The following is an 18,809-nucleotide window of genomic DNA, read 5'->3' on the forward strand; positions in this document are numbered from 1 at the left end:
TGTGCACACTGTGCGGAATTGGCTGCGGATCTGCAGCGGATTGGCCGCTGCGGATTCGTAGCACTTTTCCATCACATTTACAGGTCCATGTAAACCTATGGAAAACCAAATCCGCTGTGCCCATGGTGAGGAAAATACCGCTTGGTAATTTCCGCAGCATGTCAATTCTTTGTGTGTTTTACACCTGTTCCTGTATAGGAATCCGCAGATGAAATCCGCACAAAAAACACTTTCAAAAACGGTGCGGAAAAATCCGCAACGTGGGCACATAGCCTTAGGGTTGGAATTAGAGTTAGGGTTGGAATTATGGTTAGGGTTGGAATTAGGGTTAAGATTAGGGTTAGGGGTGTGTTGGGGTTAGGGTTAGGCTTGTGGTTAGGGTTATGGTTGGGATTAGGTTTAGGGGTGTGTTGGGGTTAGGGTTGGGATTAGGGTTAGGGGTGTGTTGGGGTTAGGGTTGTGATTAGGATCATGGTTAGAGTTGGGATTAGGGTTAGGGGTGTGTTGGGGTTAGTGTTGGAGTTAGAATTGAAGGCACCACCATTGATTCCAGCCAATCTTGCATTCAAAAAGTCAAATGGTGCTCCCTCCCTTCCACAACGTGTGCCCAAACAGTGGTTTACCCCCACATATGGGGTATCAGCGTACTCAGGACAAACTGGACAACAACTTTTGGGGACAAATTTCTCCTGTTACCCTTGTGAAAATAAAAAATTGTGGGCTAAAAAAATAATTTTTGAGGAAAGAAAAATTATTTTTTATTTTCGCGGCTCTGTGTTATAAACTTATGTGAAGCACTTGGGGGTTCAAAGTGCTCAGAAAGTAGCTAAGGCTTGTAGTATAACCTGCCGTGTCCAAATCCTCAGATAAAGTATGGGAATAGCTATGGAGGATATTCCATGAATTAAAACATAACTTTTAATATATATATATATATATATATATATATATATATAAAATGCTTGGACCCTAACAAAAAAACACATATATAGACAGTGTAACAAGGTGCTAAAGTGAACCAGTGCAAACAAAAGGTTTAAAAAATTGGAACAGTCTTACCAATTCAGACGGACACTGGAGAAGGTCTCACCAGTTCTGTGGGGTGGGTGGCTCCAAGATGTATACACAATGCCAGGGAAAAATGGCCAAGGGTAGGGATATATAATGTAACCACTGTCTTCCCTGTAAACCCTTAAAGAGCTCCTGTCCTCACAAGGACAGGCCCCAAGTAAGCCCTGCTATGGCCTCCCACCAACCACAGTGTACCCTAAATATCTCTTATCTCCCTACGCGTTTCAACTCCGATAGCGGAGAATCCTCAGGGGAGTTATATGAAAAAAATGCCAGTGGATCTCCTAGAGATTCAGAACAACCAGTCCATCAAAGTCCATACCCAGGGGGGTTAAATGGAAAAAATGCCGATGGGTCTTAAGTGATTCAAAAAAAGACAGTCCATCAGAGTCCCTACTGGTCCAAATATATCCCCAAATAGGACGGATCTCGCAGTGGCTGAGATTTCGCCATGCATCAGCAAATGATTAAGGATCTCAATCTTTTTGTCAGAAAACTCAGATGGCATAAATTTTTCAAACTAAGGGATAAAAAGATATGTGGTGATCTAAACATTCCACAAGATATGCTATCTGATGTACGCCTATTGGCGGGCCTGGATGCTATGCCTGATAACTATAATGGGTACGGCCCGTTTACTGAATTGAAAAATCCATGTAATAAAATGGCACCAATAGGGGGAGATCTATCGGCCATAGATGTGTTTCTTAATCTTAGTATGGCTGACATTAAAAAATATGCAATCAATCAATCAAGGCATAATTTGACCAGGGAGCAAATGACGGCACTTCGTAATCTTGAAATGGACACATCTCGTGTTTTAAAACCTTCTGATAAAGGAGGAAATGTGGTCGTGATGGACGTTGACACATATAAAAAGATGTGTCTATCACTCCTAAATGACCGTATAACATATACACGAATGATCTCAAATCCTATCAGTGACTGTGTAAAAACCTTGGGGACAATTCTTACAAAAGCAAAGGCTGATAGACTTATCAGTGAGGATGAATTTTCATTTCTTCTGCCACGCCATCCTGTTATGGCCACTTTTTATGCCCTGCCTAAGGTCCACAAGGGCCTGGACCCTCTGAAGGGTAGGCCCATCGTGTCTGGTATAGGGAGTATTGGACAAAATATCGGAATTTATTTGGATGATGTCCTGAGACCATTTGTACTGTCCCTCCCGTCATACATCAGGGACACGATGGACCTACTCCGGAAATTAGAGGGCATCTCTTTGGAACCAGGCACATTGCTTGCCAGTATTGATGTGGAGGCCCTGTACTCCTCGATCCCGCATGATTGCGGGATCGAGGGGGTGTGTCGCTTTCTCAGTACTAAGGGCTGTCACTTCAATGCCCATAATGAATTTATTTTGACCCTTCTTGAGTTTGTACTTACCAACAATTACTTTTCCTTTGATGGCAGGACCTTCCACCAGCTCAGGGGCACGGCTATGGGGAATCCCTGTGCACCTACCTATGCTAACTTGTTCCTGGGCTGGTGGGAGGATTCTACTGCCTTTTCTGAGCTGCACAGCGATTACCTGGCCCATATTGATCTATGGGTCAGGTATATCGATGATATTTTTGTTCTATGGAAAGGGACAAGAGAGGAGTTCAGTGATTTCGTGGGGTCCCTCAATGAGAATGATGTGGGGCTTAAATTCACATTCGACATACAGGACGCACAATTACCTTTCCTAGATGTGTTGATTTTCAAATCAGAGGATGGAGATCATCTGGAGAGCACTATATATAGGAAACCCACTGCAACGAATTCTCTCCTTAGATGGGAGAGTAACCATCCTTATTCTCTCAAGAAGGGCATTCCTAAAGGCCAGTATCTGAGATTGCGGCGTAATTGTTCTAACCAAAGAGATTTCAAAATCATGGCCGATGACCTTAGGCAGAGGTTTTTGGCTAGAGGTTACCCGGACCGGATCCTGCGGGAGGCCTTCCGGTATGCTAACCAACAGGATAGGGAGACGTTACTAACACCTCATAGAGAGGAAACTGAACCTGCTAAAACGACGAGGCTTATCTGCACCTATGACAACGGAGCATCATCTGTCAAAAAGATCATACAGAAACACTGGGGCATCCTAAAGATGGATGGGGATCTAAAAGATACCCTGGGAAACAATCCAGTTATCACATACCGCAGAGCAAAGACACTGGGTGACCGTCTTGTACACAGCCATTTCAGCACACCTAGAGAGACGACCTGGCTCCCACAAAGACCGGTGGGTTTCTTTCGGTGTGGTGGATGTGTGATGTGCGACTCTATGTGCACCGGAAAGGAATTTTTTAATGAAAACACACAGCAAGTTTTTAAACTGAATAAATTCATTAATTGTAAAAGCATGGGCGTCATATATAGAGCCATCTGCCAGTGTGGTATCACCTATGTCGGGAAGACAATTAGGGAACTGAGGAGAAGGGTGGGCGAACATCTGGGTGATATACGTAACAAGAGGGACACCCCAATCGCCAAACACGTAAATGGCATGCACGGGGGAGATGTGAGAGCAATACGATTTATGGGGATTGACAAAATTGATATGCCAGCCAGAGGTGGTGATCTTGATAGATTATTACTTCAGAGAGAGGCCAGTTGGATATTTAGGCTGGATACCTGCCATCCTCTAGGCCTGAACGATCAAATCAATTATGCATGCTTTCTATGAAACAATCCCCCTGACCCCCGTCCCCTCTCCCGCATATTCCCCTCTCCTTCCACTACATCTTACCACTATAACTGAAACTGTGGGTCTGTGAAATGGTAGTGATTTGTTCACATCCTGTGTGATTAACTGTGTGGCACTGTGAGTCTGTGCTAAGGAAACAGTCAAAGAAAACAAAATAAGTCATATGTAATGACATCATGTAATATTGGAGCTACTGCCCTTATTTACAGTTGCCCTCATTGGTACCATTTCATGGAGGTCATACTTTGGACATTATATCCATTCGAAACCTCGAGAAGCAACCACTATTTTCTTTCTTGGGACCTAATATTTATGTTTCTTACAGCATTCTCCATATCTGGCCTCCTCCGTTATAATTGTTTAACTTCAATAAGGTTCCACATGCATAATTTGAATAGGGAGATCGGCGCCACCATTAGCATTGACTATGTGATATTGATCTATGCTCAACATATATCCCCCTCTGTTAGTTGAGGGTATTTTTTATCCCTTTTCCCACACATCAGGTATCAACCCCAGTATATGTAAGGATATATATTCCGGTTGGATAATTGGATACTATGAATGCATCTAGATATAATGTGGACTTTGTCTGAACTATACTTTGCTGGCACAGAATATGGTGTGAATTTATCTATATTACCACCTCATTTCAGTATATGCAATAATAATTAGAAACATGTTCAGACTATGCTGCGGATCCATGCACGATATTGTGCAGACTCCGGTTTATTTTACGGTAATGAGAAAACACACACATTATTCCCTTTTAGGGTACTGAGTTTTGGCAACAATGAGCCCATTGTATTGGATACTTTCCTTACGGTTACACCGCAGCATGCGGATTGCTATTACGCAAATAAGATGGCGCTATTGCGTCATTTGTGTGCATTTAGTATGGAACTTTACTTGAATTGATAAATTGAATATGGCGCGTATGAGGGGTTCAGCCTCGCATTGGGCTGGTTGGGAATGGGATTGGTGCATTTGAGAGGCGTGCCCTTGGTGTTTCTGTGGGGCTAGAGTACTAGCGCTGTATCTGTATGGGTGCTATTATGTACCGTACAGTGGTTTGTTGCCGTCTCCTTTGATCAGCGCAGGCTCCACAAAGATGGTGGGCGGAAGTTGCCTCTTGTAACATGCTGTCCCTTCCGATATGCGTGTACCAACTACCGGAAATGCTTCACTAAGCGGAGAAGTAATGGACGCAGGATTGGGTATGTCACATTGTATATGTAACGCTGCGCCCGCCTTTCTCTAATTGGGATATTAACTCTCACATCTGTTAAACGGAGATGTTTTATAAGGGAGGGATTTTGGTCAGTATGTGAGGATTACAAACGGCGGACACATCCGTGGTTTTTGCTGATGCATGGCGAAATCTCAGCCACTGCGAGATCCGTCCTATTTGGGGATATATTTGGACCAGTAGGGACTCTGATGGACTGTCTTTTTTTGAATCACTTAAGACCCATCGGCATTTTTTCCATTTAACCCCCCTGGGTATGGACTTTGATGGACTGGTTGTTCTGAATCTCTAGGAGATCCACTGGCATTTTTTTCATATAACTCCCCTGAGGATTCTCCGCTATCGGAGTTGAAACGCGTAGGGAGATAAGAGATATTTAGGGTACACTGTGGTTGGTGGGAGGCCATAGCAGGGCTTACTTGGGGCCTGTCCTTGTGAGGACAGGAGCTCTTTAAGGGTTTACAGGGAAGACAGTGGTTACATTATATATCCCTACCCTTGGCCATTTTTCCCTGGCATTGTGTATACATCTTGGAGCCACCCACCCCACAGAACTGGTGAGACCTTCTCCAGTGTCCGTCAGAATTGGTAAGACTGTTCCAATTTTTTAAACCTTTTGTTTGCACTGGTTCACTTTAGCACCTTGTTACACTGTCTATATATGTGTTTTTTTGTTAGGGTCCAAGCATTTTATATATATATATATATATATATATATATATATATATATATATATATATATATATATATATATATATATATATATTAAAAGTTATGTTTTAATTCATGGAATATCCTCCATAGCTATTCCCGTTCAAAGTGCTCACCACACATCTAGATAAGTTCGTTTGGGGGTCTAGTTTCCAAAATGGGGTCACTTGTGGGGGGCTTCTACTGTTTAGGCACATCAGGGGCTCTGCAAACGCAACGTGACGCCCGCAGACCATTCCATCAAAGACTGCATTTCAAAACGTCACTACTTCCCTTCCGAGCCCCGACGTGTGCCCAAACAGCGGTTTACCCCCACATATGGGGTATCAGCGTACTCAGGACAAACTGGACAACAACGTTTGGGGTCCAATTTCTCCTGTTACTCTTGTGAAAATAAAAAATTGTGGGCTTAAAAAATCATTTTTGAGGAAAGAAAAATTATTTTTTATTTTCACGGCTCTGCGTTATAAACTTCTGTGAAGCACTTGGGGGTTTAAAGTGGTCATCACACATCTAGATAAGTTCCTTGGGAGGTCTAGTTTCCAAAATAGGGTCCATTGTGGGGGAGCTCCAATGTTTAGGCACACAGGGGCTCTCCAAACAAGACATGATGTCCGCGAACGATTGAAGCTAATTTTCCATTCAAAAAGTCAAATGGCGCTCCTTCCCTTCTGAGCCCTGTCATGCACCCAAACAGTGGTTTACCCCCACATGTGAGGTATCGGTGTACTCAGGAGAAATTGCCCAACAAATTTTAGGATCCATTTTATCCTGTTGCCCATGTGTAAATGAAAAAACAGGCTAAAAGAAAATTTTTGTGAAAAAAAAAGTACTTTTTCATTTTTACGGATCAATTTGTGAAGCACCTGAGGATTTAAAGTGCTCACTATGCATCTAGATAAATTCCTTGGGGGGTCTAGTTTCCAAAATGGGGTCACTTGTGGGGCAGCTCCAATGTTTAGGCACACAGGGGCTCTCCAAACGCGACATGGTGTCCGCTAATGATTGGAGACAATTTTTCATTCACAAAGTCAAATGGCGCTCCTTCCCTTCCGAGCCCTGTCGTGCGCCCAAACAGTGGTTCCCCCCCACATGGGGTGTCGGCGTACTCGGGACAAATTGAACAACAACTATCGTGGTCCAGTCTCTCCTTTTACCCTTGGGAAAATAAAAAAATTGTTGCTAAAAGATCATTTTTGTGACTTAAAAAGTTAAATGTTTATTTTTTCCTTCCATGTTGCTTCTGCTGCTGTGAAACACCTTAAGGATTAATGAACTTCTTGAATGTGGTTTTGAGCACCTTGAGGGGTGCAGTTTTTAGAATGGTGTCACTTTTGGGTATTTTCAGCCATATAGACCCCCTTAAACTGACTTCAAATGTGAGGTTGTCCCTAAAAAAATGGTTTTGTAAATTTTGCTGTAAAAATGAGAAATCGCTGGTCAAATTTTAACCCTTATAACTTCCTAGCAAAAAAAAATGTTGTTTCCAAAATTGTGCTGATGTAAAGTAGACATGTGGGAAATGTTATTTATTAACTGTTTTGTGTCACATAACTCTCTGGTTTAACAGAATAAAAATTCAAAATTTGCTAAATTTTCCCCAAATTTCCATTTTTTTCACAAATAAACACAAAAATTATCGACCTAAATTTACAACTAACATGAAGCCCAGTATGTCACGAAAAAACAATCTCAGAATCGCTAGAATACATTGAAGCGTTCCTGAGTTATTACCTAATAAAGGGACACTGGTCAGAATTGCAAAAAATGGCCAGGTCATTAAGGTCAAAATAGGCTGGGTCATGAAGGGGTTAAGGAGGTTTCTTCCTGGCATTCCAATGACCAAAGTTTTTCACTGAAATACATTGGACAGTATAAGATATAAAAGACAGACATGCAAGAGAGGAGATATAGGGAACACTCACATGGAAGAGAGGTGAGAGAGACAGCCTGATGACCTGTACCATAATGTAATGTATGAATAATGTTATTTTACTGTTTTTAGTGACTGTATTTTCTTATTATTTATTAAGTAAATTCATTTTGTTTATTCAATTTTCGTGTGAGCATTTATTTATTCATCACAATTCCTTGAACCTTAAACAAAAAACTGTTAGGCTAAAGTCAGCGTTGCCGTTAGGCTAAAGTCAGCGTTGCCGTTGGGCTAAAGTCAGCGTTGCCGTTGGGCTAAAGTCAGCGTTGCCGTTGGGCTAAAGTCAGCGTTGCCGTTAGGCTAAAGTTAGCGTTGCCGTTAGGCTAAAGTCAGCGTTGCCGTTGGGCTAAAGTCAGCGTTGCCGTTGGGCTAAAGTCAGCGTTGCCGTTGGGCTAAAGTCAGCGTTGCCGTTAGGCTAAAGTCAGCGTTGCAGTTAGGCTAAAGTTAGGGTTAGGCTAAAGAACTAGGCTTTTCTCAATTGTCTCCCCAATAATTTTGTCACGTCAGAGTTTTCTATTTCCAGTAAAAAATAAATAAATAAAAAACAAATAAAATGGCCTGTCAGTATTATAGTGCAGAGGAGGCTTATGCACTTTTTTTTTCTGACAGCGAAGAAAGTGCAGTGCCAGATGGCGATGTGGATTTCGAAGGTTTTAGTAGCAGCAACAGTGATAGCTCAGAAATGAGCAGTGATTCTGCTCCATCTTCGCACACAAGGACCAGTACAACAAGAAGGACAAATAGCGCTTCTGGAGAAATGTCTCCAACTCAGGGAACAATGCCCAGTACTAGCGCTGTCCTTAGTGCTCGTGATTTGGCGCACACCAATGTCCAAGGGGTTTTGCCTCTTGATGTAGCATATCTTAGATAGGAGGCTTCAGATTCGGCTGCTCCATTCATCCTTAATTTTGATGCCATTCCTGGTATAAATGTGGAGGTGGAAAATTTTGGACCAGCTAATTTTTTTAATTTGATTTTTGACAGATAGCTTGCTAGAGCAAATTGTCCTACAAACAAGTTTATATATGTCCCAATTCATCAGCTAGAATCCACGATCATATTATGTTAGGTCAAATTTATGGACACCAACTAATGTCCTAGAAAAGAAATATCGCTTCTCCTTGCAGAGATAGACATGCTAAGCATGCCGAGATGAGGAGACTTAAAGCTGCAATGCTCCTCTGGGTAATATGCTAATTATGCAAATTGTCTCTTCAGAGAGGTAGAGCTCTAGAACTCTAGTGCCACCTATTGGAAGGTAGCAATCCTACAAGTCAACATTGACCCTTTAACAAGCCTTGTGTTAGGGCTGGCGGAACGCACCGAGTAAATATAATGATAGTAAAGGTGCGTTCGCAGCCCAGGGTCCACAGTGCAGGAGGGGGACCTGCTGTGAGTAAATGGCGGCACTATATGGCGGTACTACGCCAGAATAGACACGGGTTCTGTCACCCGGTCTGTATAGGAGCGAACTCTGTTACTTCAAAGAGTCGCCGGGAATAAAGGTAGCGCTGTGCCCTGTGAGCAGACACAGGGTGCAGCAAATGGATACTAGTGGGATCCCTGCAATTCACCCCCACTATGCTGCTGGTTGATCCCGCTGGGACCCTCGGTGGCTTTTGAGCCTGCGCCTGAGGACGCCCAGAGTCAGATGCTGGGACCAAGCGGGAATTCCCACCCTACACTGACAGTTTTTCAGGAGCAACAGGAGATAGCCGCACAGAGTGCGTACAGCACAGCACTGGCGGACACTGCTGGTTAGACGCAGTATAGATTGTGCCTGGTGCTGGATGGCACTATCTGGCGCTAGACAGCTCCAACATTCGCGAACATTCATCAACTCTAGGGATGGGAATGATTCGGAGCTTTCACTATTACAGGCATACATACACACACACACACACACACACACACAATTACTGATTTATACCAGTGCATGGCCGAGCGGCCATGCGAGCCTTTTATAGATGTAGCCTTCCAGGACCATGCTAGTGGTCCAATCGGAGCCGCTACAGGACCTGAGCATGTGACCTCCGAACTCCAATGAGGGATCGTCCCATGGGCATGCTCAGTAGATGAAAAGCAGGACTTAGTCCCTGGAACGTCTGCTCACCGCTGATCAATACTGGTTACAAAGGCTGAACCTGGGGCACAGTACAGTACAGTACAGTACAGCTGCACAGTATCAGCTTCAGCCAGATGCTGGGACCGACGTCTCTGCTGAGCAGGCTCCACTGCGGCTGGAGAAGAATGGGAGACCGCAGCGGAGGTGGTTCAAGCTTCCCCCTGTGCAGAGGCGGAAACTCGACAACTAACATTACCCTCCTCCTAGGGCCCCCCTCCTTGGACCTCGCTACGCTCGAAGGCAGCAATGAGCTGCGGAGCCCGAATGTGCTCAGCAGGCTCCCAGGACCTTTCCTTTGGGCCATAACCCTTCCAATCCACCAAATAGAATTATTTTGCCACATACCACCTTACACCCAACAATAGCATTCACCTCGTACTTGTCCGTGGACGAGCTCGATGTCCCGACAGATGACTCAGAAAACCGGGACATGTGAACGGATTTTAGGAGGGACACATGAAAGGTGTCGGTGATACCTAGGCGTGGAGGAAGGGCCAACCGATAGACCACAGGGTTGACTTGTTCCAGGACCTTGAAGGGACCAATGTAGCGAGGCGCAAACTTAGTGGACTCAACTCGCAGCCTGATGTTACGGGCGGAGAGCCACACTAAGTCGCCAGGAGCAAAGGTCGGAGCGGGGCGCTGATGTGCATCGGCGGAGACCCTCATTCTCTCCTTGGAGGCCCAGATGGCATCCTGTGTGCGGTACCAAATGTCACGTGCCTCCACCACCCAGTCTGCCACCCTAGAATCGGTGGATGACATGGGCATGGGCATAGGGACACGCAGATGCTGGCCGTAGTTAAGGAGGAATGGAGTCTGACCATTGGAGTCGGCTACAGCATTGTTCAGAGCAAACTCCACCCATGGTAGCAAGGATGCCTAGTTATCCTGCCTGGCCGAAACAAAATGTCGCAGGTATGTGACCAGAGTCTGGTTGGCCCTCTCTACCAACCCATTCATCTCGGGATGATATGCTGAAGAGAGATTCAGCTCAATGCTGAGTAGACGTAAACTGGGGACCACAGTCACTGACAATTTTGTCTGGCATACCATGTAGGCAGAAAACATGCTTAATAAACAACACTGCCAAGGCCTGTGCAGAAGGTAGCTGAGGAAGAGGCACCAAGTGCATCATTTTGGAAAAATGATCGGTGACTACCCAGATAATGGTGCAGCTACGAGACTTGGGTAAGCCCACCACAAAGTCCATCCCGACCATTTCCCAGGGCCTGTCTGCCACCGGCAGGGGGTAAAGTAGCCCAGCAGGCCATTGCCGAGGAGACCGATTCTTGGAGCAGGAGACACACGCCCGAATATAGTCTCTGACGTCACGGGCCAAATGCGGCCACCAGTACGTCCCCGCCAGGAGCTCAGATGTCCTCTTGGTCCCAAAATGTCCACCCACCCTGGAGGAGTGGGCCCAAGAGAGAACCTCCGGTCACAAATTAGGTGGAACAAAAGTCTTGCCTGGAGGCACAGACTCTAGCGAAACCGGGGCCACAGTTCTCAGGCTCTCTGAAGGGACAATAAGCCGAGGCTCCTCCTCCTCTGATGACAATAAGGAGCGGGAGAGAGCGTCGGCACGAGTGTTCTTCTCCCCGGAGAGAAAATGGAGGGTGAAGTGGAACCGGTAGAAGAACAGGGACCATCTGGCGTGGCGAGAGTTTAGCCGCTGGGTGGTTTGTAAATATACCAAATTTTTGTGGTCGGTGAATACTTGGAAGGGATAGCGAGCCCCCTCCAGGAGGTGTCTCCACTCCGAAAAGGCCAACTTCATGGCTAGCAACTCCCTGTCCCCGATGCAATAATTCCTCTCCGCCGGTGAGAAGGTCTTGGAGAAGAAGAAGCAAGGATGCTTCCAACCTTGAGCATCCTTCTGGAAGAGGACTGCTCCAGCACCGACAGAAGAGGCATCCACCTCCATGATAAATGGTTTATCGACATCGGGGCGATGTAAAATGGGAGTGCTAGCGAAGTGTGACTTCATAGAGAGGAAGGCCTTGGAGACCTCCTCTGACCACAATTTGGGATTAGCTCCCTTCTTGGTGAGGGCAACCAGGGGAGCTACCAAGGTTGAGAAGTGGGGAATGAACTGGCGATAATAGTTGATGAACCCCATAAAGCACTGCACCGCTTTGAGAGAATGGGGTTCCTGCCAGTCCATCACAGCCTGTAGCTTGGCAGGATCCATGGCCAACCCCCGGGCGGAGATGATATAGCCCAGGAAAGGCAAGGACTCCTGCTCAAACACACACTTCTCCAATTTGGCATAGAGGGAGTTTGCCTGTAAGAGGTCAAAGACTTTGCAAACATCTCTCCGGTGGGAGTCTATATCTGGAGAGCAGATGAGAATATCATCCAGATAGACTATGACCGAGGTGGTGAGTATATCCCGGAAGATATCGTTCACAAAGTTTTGGAAAACGGCAGGAGCATTACAGAGCCCGAAGGGCATCACCAGGAATTCATAGTGCCAGTCCCTGGTGTTAAATGCCGTCTTCCATTCGTCCATGCAAATCAGGTTGTAAGCATCCCGCAGATCAAGCTTAGTAAATACCCTTGCCCCCCGCAACCTATCGAAGAGCTCAGATATAAGTGGCAGAGAAAACTTATTCTTAACGGTTATGGCGTTAAGACCCCTGTAGTCTATGCAGGGACGTAATTCTCCGTTCTTCTTCTGCACGAAGAAGAACCAAGCCCCTGTGGGTGACACTGACTTCCTAATGAATCCTCTTGCCAGATTCTCCTGGATGTACTGAGACATTGCCTCCATCTCCGGGAGAGACAACGGGTAGACTCAACCCCGGGGAAACTCAGCACCAGGCAAGAGGTCAATAGGACAGTCATAGGGGCGGTGAGGTGGAAGGGTCTCCGCAGCCCTCTTGGAGAACACGTCCGCATAGGGCCAATAGTACTTGGGGAGAGAGGAAAGATCTGCGGGTACCTCAGTAGTAGCAACCTGAACGCTCTCCCTCTGACATCTACCCTCACAAGACTCACTCCATCCCAAAATTCTCCCGGTGGACCACTCAATATGAGGGGAGTGGAATCGTAGCCAAGGTATCCCTAACAGGACCTCATCAATTCCCTTGGGAATGACAAGTAAAGAGATAATCTCCTGATGGGATGGCAACATAGAAAGAGTAAACAGGATGGTCTGGTGTGTTATCTGTGAGGGCAGTGTCGACCCATTCACCACTCGTATGGTCACTGGTTTGGCGAGCATCACCAGGGGTATTGCGTGCCGTTGGGCGAAGGCAGAAGACATGAAGTTGCCCTCAGCCCCAGAATACACGCAAAGCTCTACCGTGTGAGTGGATGGGCCTATGGTAATTGTCCCCTTAAAGGACAATTTGGAGGAAAACGTCGTTGTGTCTAGTGTACCTCCTCCTACAACCACTAGACGCTGACGTTCTCCCAACCACTGGGGTCATTTTTTGGCATAATGTCCTGACTGCTGGCAGACAGGACAGACCTTGAGTGCACGAGCGGTCCGGGACTTAGACCTTGCTCGTGTCACCTCCATGGTCTTATGTGGCTCAGACGCCTGGACTGGGGATTCCAGAGGTTTGGTGAAGGTGGGAGCCAGCCGAAACCTCTGCCTACACTGGGCTCGCTCCAACCTTCGCTCGTTAAAACGGAGGTCGATGCGGGTAGATATTGCTATTAGCTCCTCCAGTGTGGCAGGAATCTCCCTACTGGCCAAGGTGTACTTCACATGGTCAGCTAGTCCCCTCCAGAATACAGGGATGAGGACTTTATCTGGCCAATCCTGCTCAGATGCCAAAGTCCGGAAGTGGACAGCAAAATAGCTGACCATGGACGAACCCTGAGTCAATGCCAGCAGTTGGAGCGCCGTATCATGGGTGACACGACGTCCCAAAAAGACCTGTTTCAGAGTGATCAAGAACCGCGGAGCACTCTGCACAACATGATCGTCGCGATCCCACAGCGGCGTAGCCCACTCCAAAGCCCTGTCAGACAGGAGGGATATAATAAATCCCACCTTAGACCGCTCCGTGGAAAAACGTGCAGCCAGGAACTCAAGATGTATTGCACACTGGCTCACGAATCCCTGACACAGCTTACTGTCACCAGCAAACTTGTCTGGCAACGGGAGACGGGATAATATCGGAGCAGGGGTGGCAGTGGACAAACTAGCTGCAGCCAAGCTAGCAGCCTGAACAGTAACTGCGGTAACATCCACAGATCAGGTTGTGCACTCGAGAGCCGCCAACCTGCCCTCCAGCTGCTGGATTTACCACTGCAGTCGCTGTTCGTCCGCCATTACTAGCCAGACCCTGGCGCTAGTATACTGTTAGGGCTGGCGGAATGCACCGAGTAAATATAATGATAGTAAAGGTGCGTTCGCAGCCCGGGGTCCACCGTGCAGGAGTGGGACCTGCTAGTAGTAAATGGCGGCACTATATGGCGGTACTATATGGCGGTACTATGCCAGAATAGACACAGGTTCCGTCACCCGGTCTGTATAGGAGCAAACTCTGTTACTTCAGAGTCGCCGAGAAAAAAGGGAGCGCTGTGCCCTGTTAGCAGACACAGGGTGCAGCAAATGGATACTAGTGGGATCCCTGCAATTCACCCCCACTATGCTGCTGGTTGATCCCGCTCTGACCTTCGGTGGCTTTTGAGCCTGCGCCTGAGGACGCTGCTGGGACCAAGCAGGAGTTCCCACCCTACACTGACGGTTTGTTAGGAGCAACAGGAGATAGCCGCACAGAATGCGTACAGCTCTGCACTGCTGATTAGACGCAGTATAGATTGTGCCTGGTGCTGGATGGCACTATCTGGCGCTAGACAGGTCCAACATTCGCGAACATTCATTAACTCTAGGGATGGGAATGATTTGGAGCTTTCACCAGAACAGGCATACATCCACACACACACACACACACACACACACACACACACACACACACGCACACACACACACACACACACACACACACACACACAAGTACTGATTTATACTAGCGCATGGCCGAGCTGCCCTGCGAGCCTTTTATAGATGTAGCCTTCCAGAACCTTCCTAGTAGTCCAATCGGAGCCGCTACAGGACCTGAGCATGTGATCTCCGAACTCCAATGAGAGATCGTCCCATGGGCATGCTCAGTAGATGAAAAGCAGGACTTAGTACCTGGAACGTCTGCTCGTCGCTGATCAATGTTGGTTACAAAGGCTGAACCTGGGGCAGCAGCTGTGACCAGCCGCACAGTATCAGCTTGAGCCAGACCCTGGGACGGACGTCTCTGCTGAGCAGGCTCCACTGCGGCTGGAGAAGAATGGGACACCGCAGCGGAGGTGGTTCGAGATTCCCCATGTGCACAGGCGGGAACTCGACACCTAACACCTTGTCACGTGACTTAGGATAATAGCCAAACCAGAATCTCAATTTGTAGACACTGTTTCGGGGTACTGCCCCTCATCAGTGCAAAGCAGAGATCTGGTTTGGCTGTGCGAGAGGCGTCAGAGCATTGCGGCTTTAATTCTCCTCATCTCGGCATATTTAGCATGTCGATCTCTGCAAGGAGAAACAACACTTCTTGGATAACGGTCTGACGCCTCTCGCACAGCCAAACCAGATCTCCGCTTTGCACTCACGAGGGGCAGTACGAGGGGCAGTTCGCAGTGTCTGCAAATTGGGATTCTGGTTTGGCTATGACAGAAAAGTTCTTAAAGCTTTACACCCCAATAGAAAACATTTCCATTGAGGAGTCCCTTGTAAAATTCAAAGGAAGAGTGCACCTCAAGCAATTTATTCCTTCTAAGAGGGCAAGGTTTGGACTAAAGCTCTATAAAATGTGCGAGAGTTCAACCGGATACACATCAGCTTTTCGCATTTATGATGGGAAAGATAGCCAACTAAACCCACCAGGATGCCCTACTTATCTGGGGACATCTGAAAAAATCATTTGGAAGCGGATAACTCCATTTTTACAAAAAGGCTACAATCTGTATGTTGACAAGTACTACACCAGCATACCCCTATTTAAAAGTCTGGTTGAACATAACATGGGGCTTATGGGACCATTCTCAAAAACCATCAGGGGTTTCCACAATCATTGGTCAATGAAAAGTTCCGAAAGGGGCAGTCAGGAGCTCTACGCAATGGAGAGCTTCTTGCCCTTAAGTATAAGGATAACAAAGATATTTTTATCCGGAGCTCGATCCACACAGATGCCACAAGGGCCACTGCAGACAACAGGGATCCACTACTCCAAAACCTGTGTCTGTCATTGACTACAACAAATACATGAGGGGTATGGACCTCGCAGACCAGGTTCTACAGCCATACCGGGTATCTAGAAAATCATATATCTGGTATAAAAAGTTTGTCATTTGTTTCAGGTGGCCACATATAATTCTTTTGTGTTACAGAAAAAAGCCGGAAATGCAGATACTTTCCTTGATTATCAGGAAAAGGTCATTGAAAATCTTGTTTTTGAAAATGTTGTCCCCACCAATCCTTTAGAATCTGAAGATGTCAGAAGACTCACTGAGCGACATTTTATTGCACTCATTCAAGCAACTGAAACAAGAAAGAACCTCCAGAGAAGATGTCGTGTATGTTCCAAGAGAGGAATGAGGCATGATACCCGCTATTATTGCCCACAATGCCCATCACTGCCGGCCTTATGCCTCCATGACTGATTTATAATCTTCCACACAGAACCACGTTTTTAGACTGTTTTGACAGTCAAGCATTTGGTTTATTTAGTGACAGACACATCTGAGTAGAGCTGACCTAACAATTTCCGGGGGTGGGCGGGGGTATGTCTCCAGAGACACAAGCTGGGCACAATATATTGGGCACTACAATGACAATTTTTGTTCTAAAACTTCCACTACGTGTTTCTGGAAATCATCCATGTAGTGAAAATGGTCAACAATAATATCAACACTATTATATGTATTATGTAAAATTGGGTGGCAGGTCAGTGAGGGATCAGCAACCGGTCATAGGCCAATGCAGATGAATATGTAATCAGAGCACCACATAAAGCCCCACCCACAGCCCCGCCCCAGAGCACCACATAAAGCCCCACCCACAACCCCGCCCCAGAGCACCACATAAAGCCCCGCCCCAGAGCACAAGAATCTCATTAACTGAAAACTACAAATACAGATTAAACTACAGTAAACCAGAGTTGCATTCATTTATGGTGGACCATGGGAGCTACTATGAATCCTGACCAGAAGATTAGAGAAAATAATATTGCTCCCCATTTCAGGAGAGATTGTGCAGTAATCTTAATTTCTCATGATCAAAATCAATGTAATTTATGAGGTGGAGTGAATCCATGAAACCAGGGCTGGAGCCAACACATCTCCTGCAGGCGGGAATAAATGTATATTACAGCCATCAGCCACGCACAGCTCAGAGATATATCATGGCACCGGTGTGATGGGTTTATGTAGATTATCACAATCCTCCTGGAAGTTAGTCGGTTTTAATACAAATTGAAAAGTCAGGATAAAGGGAAACTCTGTTATTGTCCAGAAATTCACACTTGGCCTCACTGCACATTTAATGTTGTCGATCATAAAAGTGAAGTTTGGCCAGAAAGACTGGACCTGGTCTTGTAGGGACCATATGATCACATTCAGCAGCACAGAAGGGAGAGAAGGGAGATTCCTCCGATAAGATCTCAGGGTCCTAGGAAGCCAACAGCATCACTACCCTCCGCTTTCTCTTACAGGCCCATCATAATATTTTTCTTCCAAGTGATTTTCTATCTTGTCAGCACATTCTACGTACGCTGTCATTTGGCTTTATAGTTCACAGATCTGGGCAGGTAACAGCGTCTCCTAAACTCAGGGGGTAGGTGGATCCTCCAGGTTGTAAGTTCTATAGAAAAGGCTTTCAATGACTAAAGTCAACAGTTTTGAGTAGAGGAAAATATTGTGGTCTAGACGGTGATCATGGTAATACGGCCGGACTACACCACCGATAAAGCAGCCACAGCCGGTGATGAGAAGAATCTGTGACTTCTCTGCATTTAGTGGTCACTACTCACCTGGGTAGTCATATGTAGGAATCTCCTCTTTACACCGCTCATCCCCCCTCACATATGTCTCTGTAGTATTAATATGGGTCAGATCTTCACCCTGAAACAAATATTGTAAAAGTCACCGACAGATGGAGAAGTCCCATCTATGATCAGCTCTAATCCTGCCATCTCCACCGTTCTCATTACACAAGTATAAAACGTATAATACTGGTGGATAAAACAAGACTGAGCACAAGACCTTCACCGGCGTCTACACATCATAGGGGAGATCTCCTGACACCTTCTCTCCATCTACCTGATGATCCTGAGGAGCACTGGGAACTTCTTGGTTACAGTCCTGTGGAAGAAGAGGACGGGGACATCTCTCTGGTGTTGTCCTCTTACTGGATAGATCTGGAGGAAACACATACAGGGACTGAATTCATTCATTACATACAGATAATTATAGGCCGTGTGTATTTAGTCCCGTCTATTACCTGGAGATGTGAGGGGCTGGGGAACCTCCATTATGACGTTCTTGTACAGATCTCTGTGTCCTTCTAAATACTCCCACTCCTCCATGGAGAAATAGACAGCGACATCCTGACACCTTATAGGAACCTGACACATACAATGATACCGTCATCCCCCCGATCCCTTCATAGTGTTACTGTATAATGTCCCAGCATTCCCAGCAGTGTCACCTCTCCAGTCAGCAGCTCAATCATCTTGTAGGTGAGTTCTAGGATCTTCTGGTCACTGATGTCCTCATGGATCAGGGGGTGAGGTGGAGGCCCCATGATTGGGCTCAGGGGTGTTCTCCATCCCTCAGACACAGGGTCCTGACAGCGATCACTAGAGGTCTTCTTCACCACTGTGTAATCCTGGTAATGGAGAGACACATTAATAAATCTCACTACAGACATTTCCAGAGTCCTCACCTCTCCAGTTCTGTCCATCTGTTATTGCCATAGATAAGAATGATGTAATGTGAC

At 46.3% G+C, this 18,809-nt stretch overlaps 1 protein-coding gene and 1 pseudogene across 3 annotated transcripts in view; both read right to left on the bottom strand.

Annotated features, from left to right (window-relative positions):
• The window catches only part of LOC143768290 (uncharacterized), a 457,435-nt pseudogene that overhangs the window by 81,329 nt on the left and 357,297 nt on the right, over positions 1–18,809 (bottom strand). The gene's annotated exons all lie outside the window — the stretch shown is intronic.
• The window catches only part of LOC143766864 (uncharacterized), a 69,334-nt gene that overhangs the window by 9,925 nt on the left and 40,600 nt on the right, over positions 1–18,809 (bottom strand). For both annotated transcript variants that reach the window (XM_077254854.1, XM_077254856.1), the window contains 4 exons: positions 18,519–18,698; positions 18,312–18,435; positions 18,131–18,228; positions 17,842–17,932 (listed from right to left, as the gene is read on the bottom strand). In XM_077254854.1, the coding sequence (XP_077110969.1) occupies positions 17,842–17,932; positions 18,131–18,228; positions 18,312–18,435; positions 18,519–18,698 (493 nt within the window). The remainder of the gene's footprint in view (positions 1–17,841; positions 17,933–18,130; positions 18,229–18,311; positions 18,436–18,518; positions 18,699–18,809) is intronic.

Source organism: Ranitomeya variabilis, chromosome 4 (genome assembly GCF_051348905.1).
Source record: "Ranitomeya variabilis isolate aRanVar5 chromosome 4, aRanVar5.hap1, whole genome shotgun sequence".
NCBI lineage: Eukaryota > Metazoa > Chordata > Amphibia > Anura > Dendrobatidae > Ranitomeya > Ranitomeya variabilis.